This window comes from Sinohyriopsis cumingii, chromosome 16 (genome assembly GCF_028554795.1).
Source record: "Sinohyriopsis cumingii isolate HCF-2022 chromosome 16, ASM2855479v2, whole genome shotgun sequence".
Lineage (NCBI taxonomy): Eukaryota > Metazoa > Mollusca > Bivalvia > Unionida > Unionidae > Sinohyriopsis > Sinohyriopsis cumingii.
The window spans coordinates 79381147-79403719 of NC_142976.1; the positions used below are offsets into that span (position 1 = coordinate 79381147).

General features: G+C 34.5%; 1 protein-coding gene across 2 annotated transcripts in view; it reads right to left on the reverse strand.

Moving 5' to 3' along the window:
• Positions 1–9279: 9279 nt before the first annotated feature.
• The window catches only part of LOC149780867 (uncharacterized), a 28919-nt gene continuing 15625 nt past the window's right edge, over positions 9280–22573 (reverse strand). For both annotated transcript variants that reach the window (XM_089937965.1, XM_089937964.1), the window contains exons 6-9: positions 22170–22263; positions 19694–19760; positions 17567–17652; positions 9280–11884 (exon numbers count right to left, since the gene is read on the reverse strand). In XM_089937965.1, the coding sequence (XP_089794091.1) occupies positions 17568–17652; positions 19694–19760; positions 22170–22263 (246 nt within the window). In that variant the 3' untranslated portion in view covers positions 9280–11884; position 17567. The remainder of the gene's footprint in view (positions 11885–17566; positions 17653–19693; positions 19761–22169; positions 22264–22573) is intronic.

Genomic DNA, 22573 nt, shown 5'->3' on the forward strand with positions numbered 1-22573 from the left:
TTGATTCTGTCTTTTGCATATACTTTAAATGCACTCTCTCTCATATGTCATCTTGTACTGCTGAGGTCCTGTTTTATTTTTTCTAATCATGGGAACCTACAAACTATGGTCACATTTCAGCAATGTTGCCAGATGTAGGTGTTGTGACATTTGAGGTTTAATGGTATTTATTTATTTTAGCCCAGTAACCATCACAAATGCATTTGACAACATTTTTATGCCATTGCTACCATATGAGGTAGCATATATAGTTACCCATGCACATTCGTTGTGTCATTTAGCCTCAATCACACATTTTAGTTTCCACTTTAGAATGACTTAATGGATTGTAAGAAATTTAGTCTTAGGCGTTATGTTAAGAAATTCTTGGTCAAGATTGATTTTCACCCCCCCCATTTAACAGAGTTATGGCCCCTGTTTGACTTAGCAATATTGCCTTTAAGTTTCCACTCATTAGGTTTTGAAAGACTACATGGAATGAAATCAAATTTTGAATGAGGTCCATCCGAGTTGTATGGACACAGCCTAATTTTCCTACAATCAGAGTAACAGAGGTTGCCTAAGTGGGATTTCCAAAGATTGCATATGTCACAATTCTTAAATAAATCAACGGTATGCAGTAGACAAAAAAAATGATGAAAATGGTTGAATTCTGGTCATTTTGTACTTTAAAGTGTTCGAAAGTAGTAGAGAAATGGTGGTTTAGTATAGCAGGTTTTGTATTGAATTATAAATATTTAAGCCAGCATTAAGTGTGTGCCTGACAATCAGGGTCTGACAAAATCAGCACATTTGACATTAGTTCAAAAAACTGAACATTAAGTAAAATAGCAGGAGGCTTGCTGAAGTATGGTAATCTCAGCAATATCAAATGCAAACACTCTTGTAAAATTGGAAGCCCTTTTTTTGTCACTGTTCGAGGTAAACGAGTAGACCATGAATATGGTCATCATTTTGTATACACAAAGGCTTCTTTATTATAATAATCCTAGTCACTAATAATGTAATTGTTACTTTTTATATGCTTCTTTACTTTCATCAAAATAGGAAAATTTCATCAAAATAGGAAACTTTAATGTAAGAGCAAGAAAAGATTTGTAGGAAAGAATTTTATATCTTAGGTTATCAACCAAAGATAATATAATATTCGTTTTCTGACTCTTAAGGACCTTTACAATCATTGACATTTCTATGGAAAGATGTCTCACAAATAATCTCCTCAGTAAGAAATCAAACATGAATACATTCTGCTTCCACATACCAGCTGGTGATTGACATATTGGAATTATTAGGTTTAATAGTAGTTATCTCACTTGGATATTGTTCCACTGACAGAAAATGCCTTTAAAAGGAAATCATTACTAGGATTCCTCCAATAATGGGTCAGACATTAAAATAAATTCCCTAATAATGTATAAAAAAAAGAAAAAAATGTTATTTAGAGCTGTACTTTTATGGCAATAAAAAGGACTCTGAATAGCAATATATCTGGAGTCCTGTTCTTTCATCTGATTTTATGGTTAGTATTCCTAATAATTAGATTAAAAAAGTAGTGGTAGTCATATGTCTTTATTGGTTCTGACTGATAGTAAAATATATCATGCCACAACTGTATGTAAGGTTTCTTTATGTTCAACTTCATGCTGCTGATAGTTTATTATACAATGGAAAAGTAACAAGAAAGAAGAAAAGGTAAAATTAAAACAAAATAGATTTGAACTCTTCTCATCACTTAATTTAGACACAGATTAATTGTCCAGTGAGTAGAGCTGGCATTTTTTTAAAATACTTTTGTTTTTACACAAGTGTTATACTGCTACCAAATTGCCTGTAGGCCATATGCTTTTGTTCTATACATAATACTCCCTCACTACACTACTGTTATTGGTAGCAATACAGAAGGAGTGCCATATAGGTGAGGTAACCTTATATTGAGGTATTTTATACATCATATTACTAATGGTGAAGGGGCCTCGAGTGGCCGAATGGTCTAAAGCACTCTCCATTACAGATCACTGCCATTTCACCTCTGTCTGCATGGGTTCGAGTCTCAGATTCGGCTAATGTGGGTATGTGAGAAAGTTCGCCAGTAGCTTCTCGTGGGTCGGTGGTTCTTTCCGGGGCTTTCCCAGGTTCTTCCTCCGCCATTAATATTGGCCGCCATGTATAGCCTATTGTGTGCTGAAAAATGGCGTTAAACCCTACAACAACAACTAATGGTGAAATGGAATGTATAACCATACCTGCTTTAAGAAAGGGACTGCCTTATACTGGTGCTTATTTGTAAGTTTTTACTTATCCAGATTATAGTGTTATGACTATAGGGCAGATAATCTTAACTGGAATAATGTTTGCTTGTGTTTAAAGCCCCTTTCAATGCTTTATTTTGGCAGTATGGTGCTGAGAAAAGGGAACTTATGGCCTTGTCCAAAAACACAGCCCAACCTGGGCTGGCTTAGCAGCATAGTGGATTAAACACCACCAAGCAAATGTTCACTGTCCTTGAAAGTTATATAAATTAGACTTGAATCATCCAAACAGGATACTAAGTAATACTTAGTTCAGAATTTAACCAGTAGGTCAAGGAGGAGACTTAGTCTTGTAATAGATCTTGATTCCAACTAAAATGTATACAGGTATGTAATTACTGCTTTCCTAGAAATTCGAGCATCCAGAATTCTTAAATATGGTACTTCTAAAACAGCCTTCAGTGATATTTTATCTTCATTTCTTGGAGATTCCATAAAAACTATATGGCACAAGCAAAGACAATTCTTAATTAAATTAGCAATTTCCAGTTTTTCACTTTTTGACAAATTTGAAGCATCTGAAGTGAAGAATTTCTCAGACGATCCGGTAAGTAGGTGGAATCATTAAAAAAACACCACTACTTGCAAATGATACAGCTGTAACTCAGACTGCAGCAAACTTTACATAACCTTGCTATGTTTGAAGAATGGGAAAAATTATGGGAAATACACTTTTTGAGAAGTTGTTTAAAGGTTTTAAATATTTGCAATGATGGACATATGCAATATTTGATGGTAGATCAGCATCATTTTTACACATTGACGGCCTTCTATGCCACCATGTTTACTGGTAAATTTGGTCACCATTGGTTTGGTGGTGTTTAGCTATCATGCAAAGGTTTTGCTATTTTAGCTCATCTGATAAAAAAACTATTAGAGCTTTTGTGATAGCTTGTTGTCTGTTAACTGGAAGGATTGCAATAAAACTTTACTCCAACACATTCATCACAGGGTTTAAATGAAAACAATGCCCCTTGGTCATACAGTGTGCCAATATGGTGGCCATCTAGTAAATCTGTTTATTTCTAGTTAGGTTATGCTAAACAGTACTTAGAGATTTTCATTGCATTACACAGTGTAATGTGGATGAGATTTTTATCTTTGCGGTGGAAACTGCCCAATTCCAGGATCTTTCTTATCTCTCATGGGCAAAAATAACATTTTCAGTCTTACTGTTCTACCATATTATTAGTAAGAATTATTAAATGCATTAAAATTCAGTTTGGGAACAGGCAAAATTGCTTCCAAAATAGACGAAATTCTGTTGTTTTATTTCCTATTCATGTTTGACAAATTTTGTCTCCCAGCTCATGTGGAGATTTAAGTGCCTGAATTTGCATTCATCCATATGAAATTCAAAAAAAAAATGACTTGATAGTTTTTTATTTCAAACATTTGAAACACATTTTTGTTGACTTAGAGCGTAAAGTTTTGCATTGGATCTTTGTAGAACTGGGTACCTCAAATAATTTTGTACCACAGTATTTCTGAGTGAACCACTCTGGTGGCCTAGTGGTTAGAGCATCCGCCTTGGATGCGTAGGTCGTGGGTTCGATCTCTGGCCAAGTCATACCAAAGACACAAAAATGGTACTAACTGCTGCCTTGCTTGGTGCTCAGCATTAAGAGGTTAGTGTTAGGACTGGTCAGCCTGGTGTCAGGATAATGTGACTGGGTGGAACATCATGCTAAATGTCTGCGGCATGATGCCCCAGTGCTAGACATCACTATAAACTCACACTGCAGACATCGTAGCGATATGACTGAAAAATTGTTAAAGCTACGTTAAAAATCCAAATAACACACACATTTCTGAATTTACCACAATTTGTCCAACCATATAATGCAGTTATATTAGGGACAAACAATTCATTGTTTTAGGGTAAGTGCCTGACACATTTTTACATTTTTGTCTAATTTCCTTCCATAAACATCTGAAAAAATATCTTGCTCTGATCTATTGCAAAAAATAACACTGTATTGTATCCATAATCATATTTGTGGAAAAAATGACCTTGAGATATAAAAAGAACATTAAAGCCTCTCCCCCTTCCAAAATAAAATGGCCAGTAACTTTTACTAGATGAATTGGTTATGTGTATGGTAATTGTTGTATCAGTTGTGATCTAAAAACTTACTAAACTGGGATGATTAAGCTTACACTATAACAGTAATGAGAAGAAAAAAATGCTGACATTAGAGAGCATACTGATAAAAATAGGAAGTGCTGATACTAAAGCCTACAATTTTCTAGCTACTCTATTGATACAATAGGGAAGGAAAATTTGAGTGGGGTACCAACTCCTGGGCAAGTTATTTATCAGAGCAGGCTGGCAAACATAAAACAATTGCTCAACAAACAAGAAAATATTTAGCAGTCTTGAAAATTCAGATGATTCACAGTCATACAAAGGAATAGATATACTTAATACATTCACACACGAGTAAATAACTAAAAAAAAGGTCTCTTTTTTTGCATAGCATATTACAATAATTTAAAATAGGTGGAGACACTCAAATAAAAAAGGTTCATAAATAAGAAAAGTTAACAAATAAAATGTCCCTATGCAACAATGCCAGTATAAACAGTGCCAGGTCTTATTTAGAGAAAATAATTTGAACCCTGTGGTTTTCGTACTAGGTTATAGTAAAAGTCATATAGGTCGTGTGTGCACATTTACTCAAATATAAATTGTTGTTTAAATATAAGATACAGGGATCGTCCTGGGCTTCGCCAATATCGCAAACTGTTTAATTTTTACATATAATTGTGGATTTGGAGTGGAGAAATTCAAAGGGACCACGAAAGGCATAACAAATCCTTTCTTCAGTTTGACACACCCATCTTTACAGTGCATTGTTACATCATAATCTGCTTATGTTGACATCTGGCCTGAGTAGTGTATGCTGTGATACACATCATGCTACTGGACTATACCTACAATCGACCAACCTCAGAAAACGTGAACAGAAACAGCTTCAATTAATTGAACGGCGGCTAATCCTTCTGTTGTTTTGTTTATTTTAAATATACCAATAAAATAGTTTTGCAGCAACTTTAGAGAAGACCGATTACCTTTGAAGTACCGATTGCTGTGTATAAAATACAAAGCAAATGGAAAAAATCTCAGAATTAAATACTGTCAACAGTGTAACATTATCATGGGTAAACGCAAGCTAGACGTTGCATGTTCATCATCTCATCTTAAGAGTAAGTTCACAAAATTAACAGCATTTGGATTTAGTGCTAATCCATCAGACAACACAGTAACTGAACCTGATGTTATACCTGACAGTTGAACATCATCTACATGTAGTGATGGTAGTAATGCTTTAAGTGCAACACATAAAAAAATAAATCTCTTCAAAAGCCATGTTGGGAGATTGAATCCGAAAACATGCAGATTGGGACCTACCATTGGGAATTTTTTTGTGGCATATTTAAGCATCATTTTCACTAAATATTCTGATTTTTCGGTCCAATACACGTGAAAATCTCAAAAAGACATGCTGTTTCTTCCTGTGGAGTGCATTATATGCCCCCCTCCCCCCGTGCCCCTATTTCATATTCTATACAATAGCTGAAGGTTAGACTTAAGCCTCTTCGACACACTTCAAAGAAACTGCCTGTTCTACAGTTAGTGAAAGCACTAGCAATTGATTGACAAATAAACCATGCCCTATTATTGTTAGAACAAACAATGCCTAAAATGGGTGAGAATTTATGTTAATAGTTCAAATGTGGTCTCAAGCTACCATTCATGTGATAACTATTTCCAACATTGTATATTCCACCTTATTTTGTTATTGTTAACTCGTATATGCAAATAAAACTCTTTACTAAATATCATATTTATTCAGAGTTTTTTGGGGGCACATATGCTCTGTGATATGTTTTTTCATTCCTTCTTTTAATTTAATGATGGTAATTAATGCTTATATATATGGTACTTTTATGCCAGCTGTTGACTCGTGTAAGTTTCATTGGTGGGAATGGAGATCATAGTTTGCTTGTTGAAAAAAATCTACAGCATTCAGTGATCATTCTTGGAATTTAGGAAGCAAGCAAAGCATGTAAAGTGTGGCAAAAATAAATTTCTGAACTCCCAGTTGATGGAGATGTACTTCGTGAAGCTAGCCATGGGGGGGGGGGCGGCGGCATTTAATTCCTGAATGTGTGAAATTGACGGTCACATTATACATCACTTACCTTACATTGCAAAGTATGATCACAGGGTTTTAGTATTAAAATGTCATTATTTAAAGTTCCTTTCAAAACTATTATTTGGAAAATAATATACATAATATAGATTTGCTAAATACCTGATGAAATTATTAGAGAGAGAGACTGAAGATGTCAGGAAAGTAGATATTTTACATTTGATAATGCATTTATTTTAGGTGACAACAGTGCATTAATGGTGATGCGCAGTGCAAAGACCATGTAAGTAATGCAAAACAGTCATGTAATGATTTGTTTTGTAATAAGGCTGTATTGCTTGTTGTCAGTAAAGTAATAACTATCCTATCTTTTTCAATTTTCATTACCTATTACATTAAGTCTTTGAAAAAATATTCACTATTTATTCTGGTGACATTTTTGGAAAAATGGCGACAAAATATTGAGATTGGCGGTTTTTTTGGTGACAACTTTTTAAAAGCCAGGACCATCCCTGAAAATTATTGCAAATTATGGCCAGGTACTAAACTGGGTAAAGAAAAGAGCAGGTTGAATCAAATCATCACAGTATAGGGTAGAATGAATTTGTTTATCAACATGCATAGCTTTCATTGTGACACCACAGCATGCAACATTCAGGGATTTGTAATTTGTTCTTAGAAATTCTCCCCTCTGCAAAATATGAAACTATGGATTGGAATCTGCATGGATAGTCATTTACATTGTATTTTCACCAATTTGTTTGTTGATCCTCAACGAGAATGTGACATTTAATATGGGCACCACAGCTAATATCTTAAAAATATGTTACCACTACTCCTCCAGAACAGATAACCAAACTGACAAAAGATTTTAATTCAAAAGACCGTGTGATTTTTAGTTGGTTCTTAATAAAAATGGCACAGATCTGACATCAAATATGGCCACCCTTGCAACCATTTTGAAAATTTCACTACTTCCAGAACAGGAATATCAACATAAGAGTTTTCACTTGAAACTTCCTATGGCATCTAGTAAGTCCTCAATAAATGTAGTACTAAATAAAAATGTGTTAACATGATCAAATCTTCTTATAGCTACTTATTCCCAAAACGTTATTATAGATTTAACCTGATTTGATACATTGGTACATCTGGACAAAGAATAATGTACTGTAAGTACAGGTACATGTATTTTGTGAGCTCAAACATATAAGAATATATTCTTTTTACCAAAAAATTTACGTTACCAAAAACAAGAAAAATGGATGGTTTCAATACTCAACAATTATCAATAAAAGAAAGAAACAATACACAGACTATTATCTTGGATTCATGGAAATAATGTTGGTCAGTACCCAGTAAGGGATTATTTGTAATGGCAACCATACTTGATGGCATATTGGCTTCTTTTGTAAAAAGTTGAACCTATCAACAATGGGATGCTATCCATCAAATTTATTCAGATATTATCTTACAATGATGGGTTGCTTGTGGTAAGAAGTCTTTTTTTTTTTCCTGCTTTTACTCCTGGCTACCACATCTGAGGCAGATCAGCATCATGTTATATAGAACTGGAATATTTGCATGCAAGGAAGCATTATGTACATTTGGTCAAATCTGTTGAGCAGTTTGTCAGAAGTCATTCAAAGGTTTTTGAAATTTGTGTAACATTAGCAATGTTCAATGTGTATCATTTGCACAAAATTTAGGTGAGTGACTGCTTTGTCAACAAATGTCAAATTCTGTAAAGCAGTTTTCCAAAAGTTGTTTAATCGTTGGGATTGTTTATGTTCACAGTGATCTTGTTTAAAAGACCTGCATACCAGGATACTTTCTGTTGGATTTGGCCAAATTTTGTAAAGTGGCTTTTAAAAGAAGTTTAATTTTCTTAAAATTACAGCTATAAGTAAGCTGGCTAAACTTAGGCATTGTCTTCAAGGCAAGAACTGACTCACAGATGTATGACAGAAGACTACACACATGTAATTGACAAGCTCAGCCAATCGGATAAAAGGTCATATCATTCATATCTGTGAATCTCACATAACTATATATTCAACCAATATACAATAATTTAAGGTTGGCATATTTAAAACAAGAATTCAACATAAGCTCTAATGAGCTATTTGCACATAAAACAAAAGGAGTCATTACTCATGCATGAATTGAAATACATGCAAACACAATAATACAAAGATAAAATTGGACATAACACAGCACACAGTTTGAAACATGAGCAAACATACCACTTTAAAAGGCATTTTAAAAGTTTTAATTTAGTATCAGGATAAATGAAAACTACATCTTAAAATAATTTCAACCCACAAAAATAATTAATGTCAAAAATTGAAATTCTCAGTTTTCTGAGACAAATATATAACATTCTTGTGAATAAATCGGTGGAAGATAACTGGAATACTCAAAAGGCGCCATCTTTCAAATTATAGAAATACATGCCCCAAAGATGAAATCATAAGTAAACCAGATATGCCATGGATAACACCAGAGACTGCAAAATTAATAACGAACAATGAAAAAAAATTCCCATTAAAATGAGTTGCATTAAGTCTCCTCAGGGTTACATGAATTAGGAGGGTCATTCATACCATCCTTATACAGCATACCATAGGGTTGTGAAACTAACAATAGCAATACTGGTATAAAAAATCTTTCACCTTGTAAGCCAAATGACTTTTTAGTCGCTCCCAGTCATGGGCTGTCTATTTGACTGATGTTCCTTTCTATGCTCTGTCAACTAATAAATTGAATATGATAGTCAAAACAACTGAAAAAATGATTAAGACACCAACTTTTTAATGACTTTTTAATGAATATTGTAAGACAAAGCAACATTTTATATATATTTTAACAAAAGTCTGATATCTTGTGCACAGAAGTGAACTTATATATATAGAGACATATACAAGTAGTTTTATATCCTGAATGGTCTTGCAAACAAAGCATCCATAATGATCCATGTCAATGATCTTTGGCATAAATTCATTTAAATCTCTAACATTATGACCATAGATGAAATCAGGAAAACCCTATAGTACAGTGGTCCCCAATCAGTGGACACCTGCTTTATATGCCACCAACAAGTTTGTCTACTAAAGTACCCTCAAGTATAGCCTCTCTTCTAATATGACTTGTGGCCAGCATTTTTACCCCTACCAAGTGGCCAAGCAATGGTTGTTTACAGATTTAAATCGAAGTAATATTTGCAAATTTCTCAATTCAACACATTAACATTTTTTCCAACATGCAAATAAAGTAACTTTACTCCATACAAACAGGTAAACAGAGTATCTCAAATGCTGTGTGTTTCTTAGATGTTAGTTTTTTCTCTCACTTTGATAATTACTGGTATTTATTACCACTAATAATTATCAAGATGACAAAAGCTAACTACTAAGAAGAACTGTACTATCATCTCAAAGCAGCATGACATTTGGTCACCAGACAGTATAATGGTACGGAAGCCATTCTGACTTCCCTCTCATAGATTACAAAATGTATCTGACTGGGTACCGGACTAAAACTAAAACGTACGTCATAACATGCCCACTTCCTTTGTAAACACTGAACATTTTGTGTGAAAACTACAAATTTCCCATGTGGGAATAAATTGTTGCAAATGTGCATAATGTCACCAGGCATTCACAGTTTAGATCAAAAAGAAAAAGCAATTTGTCGAGACAAAAACAGAGACAGTCCTTTAATCACTAATGAGAAATTTTATGTCAGAAGATTTCAAATAAACATTGTCAAGTTACATTCAGCTATAGTGAGTGGGAACATGGAATCAATAGATGCAGAGATATAGTAGCAACCAGGTATTTGTGCCCAGATTTTACTGACAAGATTTTACACCACAATTGATCATCATTCATAATTTTTTGAAAATAACATTCATTTTATCATATTAGGTCCATAACCTGATAATATTCCTGTGATTTTTAAATGAAAAAATAAAATATACAAAATTTGATTAAGCCTTCAAAACTTTATATATAGTTATTACTCACCTCTCTTATTAGGCCACATTCCCGCTGCAGATGTGGTGACATTATAAGACGGGGGCCTCTGTAATTACATACTTTCATACATTCATGAATAATTTGGTTTCTGCAACACATTTTTATTGCGAATTACTTACTAGATTTAACTAAATTTGGTATCCAGCTTTAAACTGATGATACCACTAAATAGCTGGATTTCTAGCCAGCTATTGTAGGAGTTATGGCCCCTGATTACCGATCTTCCAAGTTTACATTTCCAAAGTTCTGAAGTAGCTCTGTACTGGTAAGATCTTCAACAAATTTAATTTCCAGCACTCTACAACATCATTTAAATCGGCCAGATTCAGACTGCATGACCTCATGACCTTAGTCTATGCAGCATATATTTTACAAAGCTTTGTTGGATTTAAGCTAAATTTGTCACATAATATTATACTGATAAATAAATAAACTTTCCAACATTCCATGTCATTTATTGTAGTCATGCCTCAACTTTGGCATATAACAATCAAACCCTAAGCCAGTTCAAATTGCCAGTATACAATGCCATCATTTAACAGAGCTGTGCCCTCTGATTGTTCCCGAATTTTGGATTCTGGCACATAATTTTACCCACGATGGCTGAACTTTAACCAAACATGGTATGGTGCTTCCAGCTTTTCATTACATTACTGACTGTTGTTACGAGTCCTCCTTTCCCTCCAACATGGATTTCTGCAGCTTTACCAAGGATTGTTATATTTCAGCCAAATTTTACATTTCACATTATATATACTGATGAATCTTTGACCTGATGATCTGGAATCAGTCCGAAAATAAGCAATGTTACATTACAAAATCTTACAGGATTACAAGATACAAGATTGTTCTGGAGGTTTGCTACGTGTAAAAATCCTGAAAACCTGTCAATGAAAAGCCAACACAGATTCTAGATTCTCACAAGGCAAATAAACCATTCCCTATATGACCTTATTCTGCAAATGTGCTCACGGCTTGAGAAAATTATCATAAAATTTCTTTACGGCTCTTGTTACTATATAGAGTCCATTAAATCTTGCATGATTTTGTAATGTCATGGAATGCAGTACCAACATCAATAGTCAAAACCATGAGGGTAAGGATCAGCATTAAGTGCAAAGGTATCCTCACCTATGCCACCTCTCACCTCTGTCTTTCAATGGCAGCTAAGGCATCCCTCAAAAGTAAATATTTTGCAAGAACAAACACTATCAGTCCCAACATTGTTGTCCCTCCTTCTACTTAAACCTGTGCTTCTTAAAACATTCCATTTTGCATAGAACTGGTAGAATCATTTTTATTGTCTCTTTCATCACAAAATGTTCCAATCAAGGTTGGCTACTGATCCTTGTTTCATTGCAGTCACAGGAAGAATCTGAAAAATGCGTAAATAATGCATATTAAAGACTGCCAATATAAATGTTCTATAACTAAACAACTTTAACCCATATCCCTACACCTCAAATGATTAAGGTATTGCACAATCAATGTATCAAAACGATACCTGGAATGAGAATCATTTATATTTTCTGAGTTTCACTTGACACTTTGTCTATTTTCTCATATGACAGGCTAACTGATGTTATTTCAATTATTTACTCCAACAGTCAACAGTACATGAAATACATCTCATTATAAAACCATGACTGCATTTTATTCCATTGAAGTAAATGACCACTAATCTCAGTAATTAGATAATTTCTTAAGTGTCTCTGCCATTTATTACATTTCCCAGCAACCACTTCACTGTAAGCCAAGCATGAGAAGACTCAATCTGCCTGGTAACCCTCTGTACACCTTGGCGGATTGAACAGATATTTTAGTGCTTTGTCCTAGCAACATCTGTTGGATTTCATTAGTTGCCTCTCTTAGTATGCAATGCCAACTAACCAATAGCGTATAACAGCAGTGCATTGTACAACCACCGAAAATCGACTAAACAGTGGATACTTTGTACATTTAACATCGAAAGGATGATAATGTACCAGAGGGAAGCCTATTACAAGTGTATCTAAGTGAAAGATATTTATACAAACAAGGACCGGCACTGGAAAATTGCTTATTTATCAGTCCATTCAATTTTTATGCTCCCCTGGTCTCAATCATGTAGGAACAGTGTTAAAATTTTAATAACTTAATTTTGATTGGTTGTGGTAGCTTGCTGCTGCATCCAAAGAAATTCACAGACCCAAAGGACAGAAAATATCTGCTCGATATGCCAATGTGTAGATAGGGTTATCATATCGGAACGTTGGCTAGCAAAGATGGTATATGCCACTGGTTTGTTCTCTTTAGGACTGAAAAAAAAATTTCTTTCTCATTCTACAAATCAGAGCAAGAATATTATTTCAAGCTATTTAGAGGCTGGAAGAAATATTTTTTCAAAATGATCCTAAGCTATGCCCCCCACCCCAATCAAATTATCAGTCCCTTACTTACATGGACCAATGGCGAGGGTTAAATGTGGAGCATATAATGTTCAAGCTGTTTGAAGATGATCATCCCACCTGCAAGATGTGTATGGCAGTGTTGCACCCAGAATATCGTGGGCAAGAGACACTATGACACCCTGACACCCTAATCTTAGTAGCACACAATTTCCAAACGTTAAAGAAAAATACTTTGAGAAATCTTAAATTTAAATTTCTTTAACTGACATAAAAAGCTCAAAAGATATGATGTCTAATCATTTACTGAATTTCACATTTCAATATGGATTAGGTGATCACTGTGTGGCCTTTTCAAATGTCTTATTTTTGACAAGATCCATGTTTCGAACTAGAAGTGGATTTTGTTTTGATTGGTCACTGATACGATATTTCCTGGAAGGAATAATCACCATTATTTTAACGAAATGTTTACTGAAATGACCATTAAACTATGTGATCCTTAAATTAGTATCACTAATCAATAGCAAAAGAAAAAAAACCACCCATCATTATGGTCAAATCCTGCCTGTCAGTTTTTGGTCCAGACAGTCCTAGTCAATCCATTACAGATCACAAAACTCAGTACTGGCTATGGTGATGTATATCATGACAAGTACCAGACCTAGAGACCAGATGTCAGATGGTCATGTACTTTGTCCATTTCATCCCTGGCACTGCCATGAATTGTGCCTAGTGTTAACGAGAAATGGGTATGGTGATCTATAATCCTGGTATACCCAATCCTGAGCATCCAGCACTCAGTCATGCCATTTCCCGTCCAAGATGTCACAGATGCACAATATAACCAGTACTGGATTTGGTGATCATGTCTTCCATTATATCCAGTATTGTACCTATGTGATGAAGGCACTGTGGATTGCCAATGAACAGTTCCATCATCAGTCAAAGTTTTCCTGTAACCAAGTACTGGTTGGGTGATTTCCTTTCCGAGACTTTAAACGTCACACAAAACCAATGCCTGGTATACCATTTCCCAATATGCATGGACCTCCATGCATCTTTTAAAATCCATGAATATCTTACTCCTGCTAACATTTTCACCATCAAAAGAGCTTCTTTGTCACCCCATAGCTCTTTACTTTGAAGTTGTGTTTGCAAGCCTCTCCTCTATTTGATTCAATGATGTCCAAGGAAGATACAACCTTCGGCAAATTTACTTCAGAAGTCGTCTGGCTTTTACATCCAGAGTTCTGGTTTTCTTCTACTACTCCATCAATTGCCACTTACAAAATTCTTGCATCAAGGATCTTTTAAATAACAACCTACCTTCTTTCAAATACAAGGCAAATCTTAGCATTTGTCTTCACACACACAGAGGTCAGAAAGGCAACAAAAGTGTCAACTCTCTTGCAGACCCACCTTCATTTCCAAAGAGGTACCAGAGAAAACACTAAATACCCATCCAAGTCACCAACCATGCATACACCCTTCTACAAACCCGTATCTTTGGCTATGGATGCAGTTTCCCAGAGAAAGACAAAGTAACCAAGTATATAGAAGGACAAAGTTTGGCCTAGTACCTCTCACTACTGCCCTTCTTCCTGCAGAAAAAGATGCCATGCTCATGCCATCTGTTTCCGATATGGTTGTATGAGGAAGACCTAACAACTCTCCCTAGATACTCTACTAGGGAAAAGAACAGGAGAGATCATCTGCGACACAAAAAAAGACCACGAGGTCAACCCTAAACACTGAGAGGAACTCACATTTAGTCATTTATGACCTCCACGATGCATGCCTTCATACTCTTTTCACAAATATGTTCCAAGGGACCCCACTTCAGGATCATGTTCAAATTCCTGACATCAAACTACCTGGACATTATCCTCCAAAAATACAAAGTAAACAATTATTTTTTGTAGTATGTAATTCCTCTTTCCACTCTTGTTTAGTTTTGGATACCTTCTCAAAAAGGACAGACTTGATTTTATTATATCCTGGCTTTTCACTCATCTGGACATACAGTTCTCACACTTCTTCAATTGGATTCACATCACTAAGGATTGTAGTGCAACATCTAGTGTGTTTTTATGTAAGTAACACTTGTCTGTGACAGTCTGAGACAAAATCTTCAGTCCTACAGGCCACTGATGGCAAACAATATCAGTATTTAGTACCAACATAAATTTCTCAATTTTAGACCCAATAATATCCTTGTGAAGGCTTAATATTTTTGTTTTCAATTCCAAGCTAACAAGAACATTTCTGAGAAGTCAATATTTATTGTACCTTGATTCAACTAGTCAGTATCCTACAGAACTTTCCATCATATTGCTTAAAGCTTCTGATCTTAGTCACATGGCATGCCTGAAGATCAAGCCATGATTAATATACCTGCCAACCCCAATGAGTCTGTCTCAGTAAGGCAGTTAATTTTTTCCGTAAGACTGACCGGTTTTCAGTAAGGTGTAACAAAATATCAGTAACTGCTACTGAAAGCTGGAAAATGTAATCAAAAGTTTGACACGTCAATGATAAACATTATGTTCAACTGAAAAGTTTGTAAAGTACGTGTGGACTTTATTTACCACTAGCAGAGTTGCACAAACTCTAGTTCCACACCCTATGCAGCTCAATGGCTTGTTGCTATCTCTTAACTTTACATAATTCTTGGAAATTCGTTTCCATTTCACATGACGAGGACAATCATATCTCCTGCCACGAGACATACTCAAATTAGCATGTGATGCCCAATAAACGTAATTGTGTCCTTTCCACCATTTATTCACAAGAATCTAAATAATCCTTTTTATTCTTCTGTGCTGATTATTAACAGTTTTCTAGATGCTTATTTTCCCTTTCATCTTAAACACGCATAGCTTTCTGGAAGCCATTTTTAAAAATTCTATAATCAAATGTTTGATCATGAAGACACTTTGCATGAACAAATAGGTGCAGTTTAAAGCATCTGGGGTGCTGCTGTAAAGTTAGTCTGGTTCCCTGACTAATTTTACTAGTTCTAAGATGAAACCCGGATGAACCAATTATCCAGATTCTTCAGCAACGATCATTATTCTGTAGTTTTTGCTAGTATGCCATAAATCCATATTTTAAGGGTAATTTTCGTAAGACTTATGCAAAATCGTAAGAGTTGGCAGGTCTAGATTATTGATTAACTAACTATATATATGAAAAGTGTTGATCACATTGCTTCATGTAAGAATAACTGGCAGTTTGAATTTGAGAGGCAATAATCAATTTCTACTTTGACCTAGCCTTTAAAAAGCTCCAGGGCTGCATTTCTCAGGAAGTGGAAAGCAGAAAAGTATTTTTTTAAAACCGTGATATTCCTCAAAGCTCATCCAAAGTGGTAAATGTACTTTTTTGTTTAACAGAAGTAACACAGTTTCATGTGGCACTAGTAATACATTCACATAAATATTATCCTAATAGGTGGCCCATGACCCACTCAGAGGCAATTCTATTCTGCTTTGATAATCACCCCTCAAAGTATCTTTTATCCTCTTGGAGACTCAAATATCAGCCCAGAAGGCACCAACATAGCAACATACCTTGGCATCTTTGACCAATGAGATATCAGATCTGTTGATAATCCTTCTCTCTCAGTGGCAGATGAAGCTCAGCCAGCAACATATAATAATCAGGGCATCAGACTTCATAAAGCTCCATCTCAGCAAATGTTAAGACCATTCATACCTTAAGGCAGACATACCCTTTTATTATCAGCCACCAAACAATCATGACTGTCTATGCTTCCCATCTCTTAGAAGCCACTGAACTCTTGGCTAAAAAAGTCCAGGTTCAATCCACACCATATGATAAGCCCATATCAGCTACCTTCACATGTCCTTTGACAAGGCACTTCAATTGCCTTGGCTCACACTTCTGTGCCATAAAACACAAAAATTCAAACCAAACCAGTTTTTGAACTCCTTCCCAGTGAGTGGGTTTGGTTCCTTCAGTCCATTGAAGTGAGAAAAAAGATCACTGCAATTGCTTTTCAATCATGCCAGAAGACACAATCTAGAAAAGGCATTATGATGTCTTCTGATATACTTCCTATTGTCAGTTTTTTCCAAAAGCAATGGGGAATCCAGTCCTCAGATTTCTGTGTTTTCAAGGGTTATTATTGTCCAGGAGACTTTAGGGAGAAAATGTCAAATTTCAAGTAATTTTTGAAGTCTAATACTTTGATTAAAGACACAATACTGCAGTTGCAAAAATCTCTTAGTTACCAGACTCAACCATGGCTACTGATGTAATATGATACTTTTTGTGCAAATCAGGTATATGTAACCTGGGGGCCCTGAATAGCCAAGTGATCTAAGGTGCTCACCTTTACAGATTAATGACATCTCACAGTTGTCTACATGTGCTGGAGTCTTAGGATTGGCCTATATGGGTATGTGAGAAATAACTGCCAGTAGCTTTCCATGGGTAGGTACTTCTTCACAGGGATTTCCCCAGGTTCTTCCTCCACTAGATATACTGGCAGCTGTGTATTGCATATCATGTGTGCTGAGAACTGGCATTCATTCAATAACAACAACAGTGTAACCTGATGTACAGAAAATGATTAACTTTATGTATAAGAAGACAAATTCTAGATCAACTTTTAATCAGGCCACCAAAGACCATATTCTTACCTCAGGTCATGATATCTATGTGTTCATCAGTTTTAGACTTTTTCGGACATGGGTCAATCTTATCCAAGTTACCACGTTTTAGATTTCTGTAAAGATGATAAATTGTCATAACAAATCTATTCAACAACAAAACTTTAATATACAATATGAAAAAAAGTTAATAATCAAATTTAATAATAGATGATACAGTGTATAATACAATATAGCTTAAAGAAAGTGGACACTGCTGGGACTACATATTTGGATCAATTTATAGAAATGGCAAGAGGTTGATAATATAGACTGGTCTTATTGGAACCAAAATAGTCCTGTGTGCAGAGGATGCCTGGAAGGAAAGCAGCACTGTTAATGAGATCACAAGTAAAGTAGAACAAACAACATAGACCCTGATCTGCTGGCACATTATACAATGGCAGATCACAGGCTATGTTGTTTACAGTTGTCAACTCTGTAGTAAATAGATGATATAAGTATTTCACAAGTGAAAATGACAATAAAATTTTACACTTGTAAAATATTTCTTTATGCTGCTAAAAAGTATAGATTTTCTTTTTATTCTATGAATGATAGCAATTAATCAATTTGCATTAATTTTTAACATTCTGTGATAGCAAATCTGGTTAACACCGCAGACATAACAATACAATGATAAAAAGAATTTTTGAAATTTTAATTTTAAAGTAATTTCACACAGTAACATTTTACAAATTATTTCTCCTACATATGATGCTTTAAACAGTCTTTTGTTAATTATTTCTTTTATAAGAATAAAGCAATATTTTCATTCCCACATTTCTTGCAAGTGAATATTGCTGGAGGTGGTGTAGCATCACATAGCAATTAAATCTCACAGCCTTCAGAGCGTAACATTTATAACCTAAAGATTTTAATAACTGTAAGTTTACCTGTTATGGGCTTGCTTATTTAATATTTATTTTGTTATTTCTATATTCAAATGTGAATTATGTGGCCAAGAGAAGATGGCAGTCCAGTTCATTAAGAGAAACTCCACCTAAATGCAGACAGCTGCCCAATTTCTATTTGCAATCCATGCGTGATTTCTAATGTTTGAAACATAGATATATGTGCGATGATAGATAAAATCACTAGTTAGCCATGTTTCAATATTCAGTTATGTTTTTTCTTTTAACTTGTATCATTTGTCATGAGTGTACTAGTATTTTGATAAATGGTGACTGAATATCAAATACAAACAGGTCATGGTAAGTTCAGCCAGCGAGAATTTACCTGTTCATTTGGATCAATTGGACAATTGTTTTAAATACACTAATATTTCAGATCTACTTGCTGTGGTCTTAAGTTAAGTTGTTGTCAAACGTTTTTAATATTTTATTTTGCACCTACTCATTGCTTCACTATAAACTTTAATTTCTTTTTACGGTGCATGAACATTATATTGCATTTATCATTATATATTCATACTGTGGAAAGAAAGAGAGAGAGAAATAGAGATGAATAAGAACCAAAAATGAATCACATATGGAAAACATACATTATCAAATAAGAATAGATATAGAAAGATAAAGTAGTTACAGAAGTAATGTTGCCACAGTAGAAACATTACTACCTCTATCTATAGTGATATACATTTTTCTTGCACTGATATATTTAAACTGAGTTCAATTTCAAACTGCATAGATCCAGATCTGCCTCCTGGAAGAGCTGGCTGTGTGCAGTATGTTAGGTGTAATCAGTATAACAAACAAAAAGACCCTGACCTGCAAGCTATTCTGTGATGGCAGATCCAAGTCTATGTAGCTTGCAGTTGGACTCAACTTATAACTGAGTATATATGATAAATGGAGGTAGAACATGCTCACAAGTTTTCAAATACAGGAAATGAGACACTGGAAAAATCTATCAACCACAGTCGAAACATTAAAAAAGAAAAGCATAAGGAACACAAGAAACAATAGAGACCATTTTCAAATGAAGCAACAAAATGTAGTAAAATAATGGAAACAAAACATTTAGATGTAATGGTCTAGACTTCAGAATATCAGAGTTTATATAATATTTATCCTACAGCACATTTAAACCCCCCTATTAGTAACCTCAATTTATTTCTAAGTGAAGATTATTAAATTCAGCTGAATGTAAAGTTACCTGTCTTCTTTAAAAAGCTTGTCATCAACATGGAACCCTGAACTTGAAAGGTCTTGCAATAACTGACCTATTTGGAGAAACAAATGAAAATAATGGGTCTAACTGTGATGAATTTTCCAGTACATACGGATAATACATGCATAGTAAACATATTCTGACACGATGAAGTAGGCAGTACCTGATCTGATACATGAGCTTTTCTATGTCAACTATACCCAAACATTAGGTCTGCATGTGTTATTCAAGTACAGGATTTTTATATTTATCAGAACTCCTTTCTGTTAAGTAGTCAAACCTGTCAATAGTGGTCAGATATGGGAAAAAAGCAATACTAGACTTTATACACTGGTTTACCTTTCAAAATTGATTTTTGAACAAATATGTTGCACCTAATATCATCACCATGATTATTATTATCATTATTATTATTAGTACATTATCAAGATTATTTTATGAGTAATATTAAATAAAAGTCACAAAATACTTGTAAATGTTTTCCCAAATTTGTGCTTCACACAAGAATACTGTATCCATCACAGACTAATCTAAAGGTAGGATTCAAATCCATGCCCTTTCAGTCCCGAGTCTGTCATGATAACCAATGAGTCACTTACTACTGCCTCCATTAACCATCTCTTACAACATGCAGAAGAGCGTAATGAACCATTTGCAAAGAATATGACCGGCAGCCACATCTTTTAAAAGGTAAAATTTGTGTTTGACACTGATATGAACAACCACATCAAAAAACATAAACACCATGGACCTTTATGTAATCCTTTCTAACCACAATTCTTAAGTCTGTACGCCAAGTGTAAATTGTTCCAAACAAAAATGTATTTTTAAAAAAGAAGGAAAAGAGGGAGAAAGCTGAGTCCAGTTTCTGGTTTTGGTTATCAATATAAGTTAAAATACTGAATGACAAAAGACTATAAACAAGACTTTTGTACTTCTCATACACTTACAATGTAGTGCCTTAATCATCAAAGTATCAATTACAATTTACCATTTCACCTTCAAAGAATTAGCAATGATGGATGCACCTAGTTGATTCATCAGTTGGCACTGTTTGTTTATCTGTAAAAACCTGTTCAGTGCCAATAATATAAAAGTTTTAGATCTTCACACCCTGCATTTACTGTAGCAATAAGTATTGCCTTATATCAACTGTTTGTAGAGTTAAAATTTGGTCTTTCTTTTTCTCTATCAAGATATTTACTTTTTTATAGTTATTATATAGGGCTGTATTCTTTCTTGCTTTACTGATGTGACTTTTTTAAAATCTGCAAAGGAGTCCAAATATGCCGATCTGTTTACCTTAATGCGTCAGTTACAGACTTTTGTTTATGGAGTTTATCAATCTATTATCTATGCTGCGATTTATGTTTTGGCTTTTGGCTGAATGCAAGTGTTTTTGGCAAACATTATCATATCTATGACTGCTCCAGTAGCCAAAGTGGTTAGAGCATCTGCCTCAAATACGGGTTCAAACTCAAACAGTCATATCAGAGACATTTAAAAATGGTACTAGCAGCTGCCTCGCTTGTCACTCAGCATTAAGAGGTTTGTGTCAGGACTGGCTGGCCTGGTGTCAGGATAATGTGAATGGGTGGGACATGATTCCCTAGTGCTAGACATCACTAAAAACTGCCACAGTGCAGACACTGAAGTGATATGAATAAAAATTTTAAAGCTACATTAAAAATCCAAACACACACCAGACACATCATAGCTAATATTACAATTTACACACAGGATAGGTGCTATCTTATAGTTAACTTTGCAACTCATATGCTATAATGCCAAAAGACTAAACGTAAACTTTGAATTAAAAAAATGAATTTATGATCAATAATTTTGAAGTACTAGATATAATGTTATATGATTGCATGTAATATTTTAACAAGAACTATATATGTACAGTAATTCTAGAAATGTTTCATTCCTAAACTTCAACTATGAAAACTCACCCTCCTTTAGAGAATTGAATACGAATGGCAACCTGTTACGAATGACCACTTTTTGCTGAGAAAATGGTGGTCTCTCAATAATTTTAGTAAAATGTAAAAATCTGTGAGGTTATTGCTATTGGCATGCATAACTTGCCATGAGGTTTTGGCTTTTTCCATCATTTACTCAAAAACACTGCAGTATTTATAACTGTGAGTAGGTAATACAGTTGTTATTCACACCATTTCAACTTTTGCTCTAATTCTATGAAAAAGTGAAGGTATTTACTGAGCTCAGATTTCAAAGATCCAAGGAATTCCTTAGTAGCCTGGGGTCTCAAATGTACTTTCCTCTCGGCTTATTGATTCTCAAAAATACTATATTTGTTATCAAAGGAAGTTACGTCACAATCATTTCTTTGTTACTTTTAAAAGAAATTATCATCTAATTTTAAATGTCTCAGTACATACAAAATGTACAATTATTGTAAACATAAGATTCTTTTGGCCTATACTATACTGGTTACCAGTTTTCTTCCTTCTCATCGATGATTCTCCATTTTTTCCAGAATCCCCATCACTATCAGAGTCAAAGGCAGCCTGAGTACCTGCATCCTTAGTCTGCAACAAAGGGAAAACAGAAGGTGAAGTATTTTGCATATATAATTTTAGCTGCATTTTGATTCTTTCATTAATATGAATGTTCAATACAAGTTACTAGAGGGTACTCACATTAACATTTGCACAACAAATCTAAAACTTGATTTCAGGTATGAAAATGTAATAAATGTATTACAAGCAAGACAAGAGTCACTTGAATGTGTGTGTGATTTGGACTTTCAGTGTAGCTTTAAAAAAAATTTGGTCATATCACTATGATGTTTGCAGTGTGGCAGTTTTTAGTGATTTCTAGCTCTGGGGCATTAGGCTG